The sequence below is a fragment of the Gracilinanus agilis genome, chromosome 2 (genome assembly GCF_016433145.1).
Source record: "Gracilinanus agilis isolate LMUSP501 chromosome 2, AgileGrace, whole genome shotgun sequence".
In the NCBI taxonomy this organism is placed as follows: Eukaryota; Metazoa; Chordata; class Mammalia; order Didelphimorphia; family Didelphidae; genus Gracilinanus; species Gracilinanus agilis.
Genome location: NC_058131.1, coordinates 236,501,146 through 236,511,855, shown reverse-complemented (window position 1 = coordinate 236,511,855; position 10,710 = coordinate 236,501,146). Strand labels below are relative to the sequence as shown.

Here is a 10,710-nt window from a genome sequence, read left to right as displayed (position 1 = left end):
CCATTCTGGCTGGCAATTTGGAATCATGCTCAAAGGGCTATAAAAGAATGCCTGCCCTTTGATCCAGCCATACCATTGTTGGGTTTGTACCCCAAAGAGATCATAGATAAACAGACTTGTACAAAAATATTTATAGCTGCACTTTTTGTGGTGGCAAAAAACTGGAAAAGGAGGGTATGTCCTTCAATTGGGGAATGACTGAATAAATTGTGGTATATGCTGGTGATTGAATACTATTGTGCTCAAAGGAATAATAAACTGGAGGAATTCCATGTGAACTGGAAAGACCTCCAGGAATTGATGCAGAGCGAAAGGAGCAGAGCCAGAAGAACATTGTACACAGAGACTGATATACTATGGTAAAATCGAATGTAATGGACTTCTGTACCAGCAGCATTGCAATGACACAGGACAGCTCTGAGGGGTTTATGGTAAAGAACGCTACCCACATTCAGAGGAAGAACTGCAGGAGAGGAGACATAGAAGAAAAACAACTGCTTGAACGCATGGGTTGAGGCGGACATGATTGGGGATGTAGACTTGAAACTACCACCCCAATGCAACTACCAACAATTTGGAAATAGGTCTTGATCAATGACATATGATAAAACCAGTGGAAATGTGCATCAGCCATGGGTGGGGGGAGTGCAGGGGGTGAAGGGGAAAGTAGGAGCATGAATCCATGTAACCATGTTAAAAATGAATATTAATAAATGTTTTAAAAAAAAGTTCATAGAGCAAGAGTTCATGGCTAAAGAGACTCAGGACCTTTGGGGACCCAGAAGTAATAGTGATCTGTATTTATAGAGTCCTTTATAGTTAAAAAACACAGAGGGAAAATGGAAAGAGTTCTAAATCTGTCGTCAGAGAACCTGAATTAGAATCTCTGATTAGTAAAGAACCCTTTACTAAGAAGAGTGTCCATAGCTCAGCTCAACTCTAGACAGAGACCACCTGAACTGATGAAAGGCTTCTTTTGTAGAATGATGATCTTTTTTTTTAAACCCTTAGCTTCTGCCTTAGAATCAATACTAGGTATCAGTTCTATGGCAAAAGAGCAGCAAAGGCTAGGCAATTGGGATTAAGTGACTTGCCCAGGGTCACAAGGCTAGGAAGTATCTGAGGCCAGATTGAACTCAGGACCTCCTGTCTTTAGGTCTGGTGCTCTTTCCACTGAGCCACCAACCTGCCCTGAAAGGCTCCAATCTTAACAGAGGTAAAATAACCAGGCAAATCATTTCACTTCCTTAGGCCTCAGTTTCTTCCTTGGTAAAAAAAAAAAGAGGGCTTCATTAAGTGATCCTTAAGGCTCCTTCTTGATCTAAATATTTCAGCTCTAAAGCCTATAAGTTATGGGATCCAAGATTTAGGACCAGATTTAGAAGTCACTTTAGATTTGATTAGACTTGGTCCTTTTGGCCCTAGAGTATGAAGTAAGAAACAATTAATCATTATTCAATTAAATATTTATTAAGCCCCTATCATGGGACCTGACAAAATGCCCACTCATGACTGATGGGATAATGATGCAATGGGAGTAATTTGCAAAAGATCAGATTTAAATTTGACATCAAGAAATCTTCCTAACAATTAGAGCTAACCTAAATAGAATTGGGCTATCTCAAGGGGCAATAGGTTTGGAGTTCTTCAAGAAGAGCTTGGCTTGGGACAGCTAGGTAGCACAGTAGATAGAGTGCTAGGCCTGGAGACAAAAGGTCCTGGGCTCAAATCTGGCCTCAGACCCTTCCTAGCTGGGTGATCCTGGGCAAGTCACTTAGCCCCAATTGCCTAGCCTTTACCACTCTTCTGCCTTGGAAGGAGAAAGAAGAAAAAGAAAGAAGGAAGAAGGAGGAGAAGAAAGAGAAGATGAAATTGGGGAGGTTACGGTGGGGGTTCTTTCCAGTCTGGGTTGGGTTAGATGGCCACAGAGGTTTCTTCCAAATGCAAGTTCTGTGATTCTGTCAACTAGTCCACGTGTCTCATTTTATAGATGGGAAAACTGAGGTATGGAAAGATTAAAGGTATTAATTATGTTATTAGATTCAAATAATAGCCACGTTATGTAAATAGTACAATTTTCATGATCTTATTTTCCAGATGAAAAAAGAAACTCAGAAAAGTTACAGGATTATAGATGCAGTGCTAGAAGGCACCTTAGAAGCTACCTAGTCTAACTCCCTCATTTAATAGAGGAGGAAGCTAAGGTAAAATAGCTCATCCAGAGTCACACAGTTAATAAGGGCTAAAAATCTAGTCAGGGCTAGAATCCTTATCTTCTAACTCCAGGTCTAGGGCTCTTCCCATTATTCCACAAGTCACATAAAAATATAAGTCATCAGAGCACAGACATCCCCAAATGGTCAGTGACCCAATGTGCCTATTGCTCTGAGGGATGCTAGGATTATAGAGTGAGAGCCAAAAAAGAAGTTTAGAGACCAGCTAGTCTAACTTTACAGAGGAAGTTAAGTAAGGCCCAGGGTCATACATAAGCATCAGAGATGGAACTTGAACTGTGATGTGGCATATACCCCTAATGAGAACATACAGGAAACAAAGTCAGACATGGTGGCATGTGTCTTTAATCCCTTCAACTGGGATAATACAGGGCTAGCAGATCACTTAAATTCAGGAGTTCTAAGTCTCAGTAAGGCTAAAGCTGATTGGGTACCTACTATGGCACCAATATAATAAGTTCCTGGGACTGGAGGGCCACTGGGCTGGCTAAGGAGAGACAAACTAGCCCAAGTGGGAACAATAGAGTAAGTTAATGCTTCTGTATTGTAACTCCACCTCATACATATCACAAATGACAAATACTTAAGGGTCAGATGAGGGAAAATAGATATATTAATAAACTGTTGGTGGAGTTGTAAACTGGTTCAATCATTCTGGAGAAGAGTTTGGAACTATGCCCAAAGGGCTATCAAATTGTGCATGCCCTTTGACTCAGTACCCCCAAAGAGATCAAAGGAAAAGAGCCTGAAATAATTTATTTCAAAATAAATTATATGCAAAAATATTTATAGTAGCTCTTTCTGTCGTAGCAAAAATTCAAAATTGAGAGGATGCTCATGAGTTGGGGAATGGCTGAACAAGTTGTGGCATACGATTATGATGGAGTACTAACTATAAAAATGATGGAGGGGTGGTTTCAAGAAAAAATATTGCAAGACCTATATGAATTGATGTCAAGTGAGAAGAACCAAGAGATCTTTGTAACTAATAGCAACGTTCTTGCTTTTTTCTTTTTTGTTTATGATATGGTCAATATGGAAATATGTTTTACATTATTTTATATGTATAACTGATATAATTTTGCTTACCTTCTCAGTAGATAGGGAGGGGAAGGGGCGAGGGAGAGAATTTGGAACTCAAAATTTAAAAAGAAAAGAATGTTACAAGATAAATATTTTGATTAAAAAAAAAACAACCAAAACAAAAGGAAACAATTTCTGAATGATCAGTATTGGGATTGGTTCCATGAGTGGCCGCTATACTTTCAGCCTGGGTGAGATAAGCAGACCTAGGCTCAAAAACAAACAAAAAACCAAGAAACAGTTGAATTGTTCTTAAGTCAAAGTTATAACTAGCAACTTTTGTGAATGGGTACTACAAACCATGTTCAGGGTAAGTACCATGAAACTCACTCTCAGGGAACTTCTTGAGCCAGGATACTGACTCTTGTCAGTGGAAACCTCTGGACATTTTGGGGTTGCTGCTGCCTGGGGGCAGCTTTTGTTAGAAGAGGTACAAAGTGGGGGAATAGTTGAGGAAGAGCTCACCTGCTGTGAGCAACTATCAGAAGAGTCAGCAGGCCATTTATTAACTTCTTATTTTCAATAATTCTTCTTATTAACGGGGTTGTTGCTAACTTGGATTCCTTCTTTCCATTTTCTACCTTTAAGTGGAATATTGCACCTAGATACAAAGCCCACACTGCTATGCCTCAGTTAAAGCTCTGTCTCCAGTTGTCTGTTAGATGACTACAGATAGAGTTTCGTGGCATTTCTGACTTCTGACAGTGGTAATGCCAAAGACTCCCTGCCAAACTCTAAAGATCCCCCCTAAAGTATGAGGCTCTTTATTCTTGATGATGGAGAGGGAGATAATTCAAAGCAATTCAATTCAACAACCATTTGTTAAGGAACTTATTGTGTGATAGGAAAGGTGGGACTTAGATTTGATTAGTTATCCTTAGTCAGGTGAGAATTATCTTCATTGATGTCTCTCCTGATAGAGTATAAATTCTTTAAGGGAAAAGACTGATTCACTTTTGTGTTTGTATCCCCTGTGCCTAGCACAGTGCCTGGTCCATAGTAGGTGCATAATAAATGCTAAAGGTTCAAAACGTCAATTCTGGGGGGCAGGTAGGTGGCCCAGTGGATAGAGTGCCAGGACTGGAGTTGAGAAGAGCTGGCCTCAGACACTTCTTAACTCTGTGATTCTGGACAAGTCAATTAACCCTGTTTACCTGACCCTTACTAGAGATGTTACTAAGACAGAAAGTAAGAGCTTGTAAAAATGTCGCATCTGGTACTTTCTCTCCCCACGGTGTTATTTCACCACCACACCATTCTGCAAAATAGTACAATAGGAAAAGCGCTAGTTTAGAGTCAAGAAATTGACTTCAGAAATCAGATTAACTGGCTTTGATATTTATTCCATGGGTGAGTCACTTCATTTCTTTGTTTCTTTTGTCCTTCCTCAGTTTCCCTTTTTATAAAATGTAGGGGTTGTTGGATTGGATGACCTCTAATGTCTCTTCTAGCTTAAAATCCAGGATCTATGCTCCTTAATCTTCCAAACATGGAATTCTTGTGAGTTACCCCCTTGAAGGGTGAAGGATCATGGGATTTGGAACTTGAAGGGACCTTAGAACAGAGATTATCAAGCACATGGTCCATGGGATGCAACCCACAACACTCTTTAGTGGGCCTGAACCAGATGAAAATGGAATTGAGGACTATTTAACAAAATTAAAAAAATAGAACATAGATAATGTTAACCTATGGTTTTCTAAGTCAATATGCAGCCCGCAGGAATCCTTCTATATGGTTTAGTAGCCCCCATTTCTACTTGAGTTCGACACCCCTGCTTTAAAACATACACTCAATGGATCATAGACTTAGAGGTAGAATGGATTTTAGTGGTCACTTAGTAAAACATTCTCATTTTTAAGATGAAGAAATTGAGACCAAAGAATGTTTAGGGACTTAAACATGTTCACCCAGGTGATGACAGAACTGGGTTTCAAACCCACAGCTCTGACCCCCATGCAGGACTCTTTCTGCTATAGCCAGATGACTGAGGTTAGGGGCTTCCTTTCTTCTTTACAGCTGGGCTGTCTTGGTGCAACCTCAGCAGATTGGAACTCTGTCTTTAAAGGCAAACTCTTCCATCATTCCCCACCCTATCATTATTTTTATCTTATGATGTTTACGGCTGGAGTGTTGGTAAGTCTAAAAGCCACTCTGACAGGATGCAGGAGCCTGGCCTACCATCATCCCAGGAGTGGTCTTGTGTTGGCCCAGAGTCAGAGATAAGATCCCAATCTGGACTTAATAATAGGCACCTAGTAGGCAATACCTTCCCCAACACTCCAAAAAAAAACAACAACCCAACTCTTACTTTCTGTCTTAGTGTTTGTTAATTCTCAGACAGAAGAGTGGCAAGGGCTAGGTAATCAGGGTTAAATGACTTGCCCAAGGTCATGCAACTAGAAAGTGTCTGAAGTCTGGTTTGAACTGAGAAAGTTGAAACTTCTTGACTTCAGACCCTGTACTCTATCCTTTGTCCCATTTAGCTGCTCCAGGCCTCCCCCCCACTTTTTTAAAAACTCCTACCTTCTCTTCCAGCATCAATTCTAAGACAGAAGAGTGGCTAAGGCTAGGCACCTGGAGTTGAGTGACTTGCCCATAGTTACACAGCTAGAAAATATCTGAGGCCAGATTTGAACCTAGGACTTTCTGACTCCTGGTCTGGTACTCTATCCACTGTGCTACTTAGCTGCCTTTAGGCATTTCTTTTTTATAGATTTGACAATGACCCTGGAGATCTGAGTGGTGAGGAAGCTATAGAATGGTTGGATGAGATTCCCCACTGCCAAGCAATGAAAACCACGGGAATTAAAACCAGTTTTGTTACTTGTGAAGGGCTGCCACATAAAAGGGGATGGAAAGGTGGTATTCTGCATAGAATTAGGTAGAACACTGAACTTTAGAGCTGGGACAGGACTCCTAGTTCTATCCCTTGCTACTATTTGACAAGTCATCAACTCTCTCCAAGTCTCAGTTTCCTCATCTGAAAAATGGGCATGATATCTTGAAGGGTTTTGGAGAGGGCATGGACCAATGGAAGAGAACTTTGTGCTTGAGTCAGAGAACCTGGAACAGTGCCTGGCACATAATAGGTGCTTATTAATTGCTTGTTGATTTGACTTGATGACTTGGCCTGGATTTACCTCTTACCTTTCTATTTATTTCCTTTTTACTTGAGTCACTTAATTTCTCTGACCTCAGTGTCTTCACCTGAGACACTTCACAGTGTCCGATGTAGGGTTTAGACTAGGTCAGTGTTGGCAAAGATGTGGCATGCATGCAGAGCTGGCACTCCAGGGAGCTGCTCCATTCCCCCTCTTCCCAGCGCCTGAGGACATTTTTTGCATGCCCCACCCCTCTGTCCAGCTGCCCAAAGCAAGCACTTCTTCCCTCTTTTCTCCCTGGTAATTGAGGTCTCACAGACAGCTTGAATTTGCCTTCTGGGCATTCAAACTCCCATAAGGTTCACCAATGTGGGCTAGGTGATGGGCAGCTAGGCGATATGGGGGAGAGGGGGGGTAAGCTGAATTCAAATCTAGCCTCGGACATTTACTAGCTATGTGATCCTGTGCCACTCACCTATCCTTGCTTCCCTCAGTTTCCTCATCTATAAAATGAGCTGGACAAGGAAATGGCAAATCACTCCATTGTCTTTTGCCAAGAAAACTCTAAATGGGGTCACAAAGAGTTGGACACTCTCCCAAAATGACCAAATAACAAGAACCAAAAACTAAGTAATGTTCTAAGGTTTAGATTTATGAGAATATGAAAATATCTGCAAAGCACTATATAACTAAGACAGGATGTGCAAAGTTATGATGATGTGATCTAGAATACAAAGAAATGTGTGCCATGGGGTAGTGGGAAGAGCTCTTGGACTTGGTGTGACCAGGAGCAAGTCACCTAGTATCTGAATCTGTTTGCTTACATTTTGTCATGGCATTATACTATTCACTTATAATGATTTGTCTCCATTGGTTGGACATTTGGAAAGTACTTTGTCAATTTAAGTGCCATATAAATAAATATGAATTAATAAGATCATCTATTTAATGCTAGAAGAGATTTTAGAGGTCATCTAGTCCAACCCCCTTTGTTTTACAGAGAAGGAAACTGAGGCCCTGCAAGGTTGGCTAGTCTGAAGTCACATAGGTAATAAATGGCAGAGGCAACATTCACACTCACTATAAATTTATACTTTTTCTACTGTCCCTATCTGTCAAGTGAGGGTGGTGGTGAGGACTATACCCTAAGGATGAAGGGGGAGGCAGAAATTCTTTTTATCTTCATAAAATTGTCCAAGCAGCTTTATTTATTTTTTTAAACCCTTTCCTTCTGTCTTAGAATCAATACTGTGTATTGGTTCTAAGGCAGAAGAGGGATAATGGCTAGGCAATGGGGGTTAAGTGACTTGCCCCAGGATCACACAACTGAGAAGTGTCTGAGGACAGATTTGAACCTAGGACCTCCCATCTCTAGGCCTGGTTCTCAATCCACTGAGCCACTCAGCTGCCCCCATAACAGCTTTATTTGTGAAGGAAAGAAGAAATGATATTAAAAAAGGAAAGAGAAAAGAAAGGGAGAAAATATGGAAGGAAGGAGAAATGAAAAGACAAAAGAAAAGAAGGAAGGAAAGGGAGAAAGGAGGAGAGGATGGAAGAAAAGGAAGGAAGGGAAGAAGGGAGAAAAAGAAGGAAGAAAAGAAAGAAAGGAGGGAAAAGAAGGAAGAAAAGAGTAAAATGGAGGAAGAAAAGGAGGAAGAAAGAAAAGAAGAAAGAAAAAACCTAAACCTAGAAACAGCTCAAAGTGGATGTTTTACATTTGGGAGATGGCTTAACAAATTGTGGCATACAACTATAATGGAATGCTGTTGCACTAGATATGAATAAGGAGAAATACATGGAAATTTACATGAAATGATGTGAATGAAAAAAGCAGAGTGATAATGTGTGCCTTACATAAAAAATGTTAATAACGACAAAAATAAATAAAAGACTGTCCAGAAGAGAAAGAGAACAGGAGGGGATGGAGAAGTATATAGGACTTTTTACAAAGTTATATAGCCAAGGGGTGTGTGTGTGTGTGTGTGTGTGTGTGTGTGTATCTTTAATATTTATAATTTTTATATGATATAATATTTATCATATATAAAAATTATTTTAAAGTAAAGAAAGAAAGAGGCAGGACCAGATGATTGCTAAGACCCTCTGATCCCCGTGACTGCCAAATTCTTCAAACATCTTTCCTCTTTTGCCAGACCTGGGAGATTGGGTCCTATATCAGGCCAATTGCTGATTATCACTTATAATAGACCCAAGGAATAAGAAATAGGGGGAAGAAGAGATACAACAGAGGAGAGGGCTTCAGTTGAGTCTTGATGCCTACACCAAAAACAGTCTGGAAAGTTTCTTCCAAGAAAAATCCCTATTGGGTGAAGGGTTCAGTTCCTCAGCTGGCACAGGATGCTCTGCTTGGCTCTGGCCCTAGCTACTTATTTGTTGAGAATGAATGACGTAGGTTAGAGGCAGAGTAGGGTCAGGACCAGGACAGGAGAGACCTGAAGAGAAATTGAGGCGGTTGAGGGTGAGGTAGGTGGGGCAGCAACAGAGTAGGTAGGGCTAGGAAGGGCTTTTAACAGTCAGGGGCAGGTGGGACCACTCCTCATCAAATCTCAGTGCTTGGCTGCAGTTGCTGGTATTAGAAATTAGAGCTCTTCTAGCATTCAAATTGAAATCTCTTTAAACCTCACCTTCCTCATCTATAAAATGGGTATGGGAGTTGGAAGGACATGTGATGGGGAAGGTTGGACTGGACCGATCTAGCATCCTGATACTATGGATGAGAGCAAAAGAAATGCCTTTTCCCGTGTGTCTTGGAGGCTGGAAAGGGTCTGCCCTGGTTATTACTCTCCATCATTTTTCTGCCCCACCCTTCTACCTCCTCCCCATCTGTCTACCTAAGGGCTCTTCCGTCCATCTGTTATTGAAATGTTCCTGTCACAGAATCAGGGATCTCCCAGTATGGCTAGCATGCAGACAGACACACCTCCCCCGCCCCCTCTCCTGCCCTGAACTTGAATGTTTCCATCCCTGGACACCGGCAGCCTTTCAGACAAAGCAGCCCATTGTGTTCTCTGTCCCCAGCTTCTCCCTATGGCCAGAAGGGTGAGGGATGTCTTTTATCGGGTCTGACCCCAAAGGGCTCTCCCTAACCCTAGGCCCCATCTGTGCCCAGAACTTACCTTTCATGGTTTCGTCGCTAGTCGGAAGCCAGAAGTGGGAGGTGGTGAGAGTGGCTCTTGGAGAGCTTCAGATGCTTCTTGGAATGACCTGGGGGTGTGTGTGTGGAATAGTTTGGGGAGTCCGAGACAGGATGGCAGGTGGCCCCTCAGAGGACCATACAAAGCATCTTAGGTGCCCCTCTCAAACTCAAGAGCTACGCTGAGGAAGGGATTAGCTTTTGGGACTCATCTTTAGCCTCTGGACCTCCCTTAGGGCTCCCTCAAAGGCCTGGCATTTGAGGATTTTAATTCATGCCCCAGGTGAGAATCGTACCCCACACAGGCTCCTTCTCCTCTGGAATTTGCTGCCTAGAGCCTAGAGCTGACACAGCTGTTCTGTCCAGCCATCCCTCCCCACTCACCCAACAGCAAGGAGTCACCCTCTTTCCCACTAAAATCCAAACTCCAAGTGTGTGATCCAGGCTTCCCGTGCCTCCTGCTCCCTCTCCTCCCTCTCCCAGCCTCGTCACTTCTTGGGCCCGAGCCCAGATCAACTTCCTTGGTATTTTTGAAACTGCCGCGGCCAGAACTTCTTTGTGTGGCTGTTTCCTCCCACTGAACCACCCCCCCGGGCCCCCACTGCGCCCCTTCCACCTTTGACAACACCCCCGAAGCTCTCCTTCGGTGGTTCACACCCACCTTTTCCCCCCACTGGGAGAAAATGTTGGCAACTCCCTAGGGCGGGGCAGCCCGGGATGCTTTCAGCTGACAGGCTCCGAGCAATCTGACACAAAACCCTTACGCTTCCCCCAGCCCACTCTTTCTGGTCTCCCTCCCTTCCCCTCCTCCCCTCCCCACTCCCAAGTAACTTTAATTACTAGCAAATGTCAGGTCTCTGACTGTGCTTAGAGGATTAGAGAATCATAGGACCTCAGGGCTGGAAGGGGATGCAGAGGTCATCTAGTCCGAGGTTAGTCAGGACGGTAGAGTTTTCTCTTTAAAGAGGCTCAGAAAAGTGGAACGTTTCCTGGAACCACTGCGCCAGGAGAGAACTGGAGCTCCCATTAAAAAGAGTATATTGCTTCCAGGAACAGGGAGGTGATGGTCCCACTCTGCCCTCATCTGTAGTATTGTATTGAGTTCCATCTCCATGTCATAAAAGGATCATTTGAA

General features: G+C 42.6%; 1 protein-coding gene across 1 annotated transcript in view; it reads right to left on the bottom strand.

Moving 5' to 3' along the window:
- SCARA3 (scavenger receptor class A member 3) overlaps positions 1 to 9,619 on the bottom strand; it is a 62,654-nt gene extending 53,035 nt beyond the window's left edge. The window contains exon 1 of the mRNA XM_044661032.1: positions 9,559 to 9,619. Coding sequence (XP_044516967.1) covers positions 9,559 to 9,565 — 7 coding nt within the window. The 5' untranslated portion in view covers positions 9,566 to 9,619. The remainder of the gene's footprint in view (positions 1 to 9,558) is intronic.
- Positions 9,620 to 10,710: the final 1,091 nt, after the last annotated feature.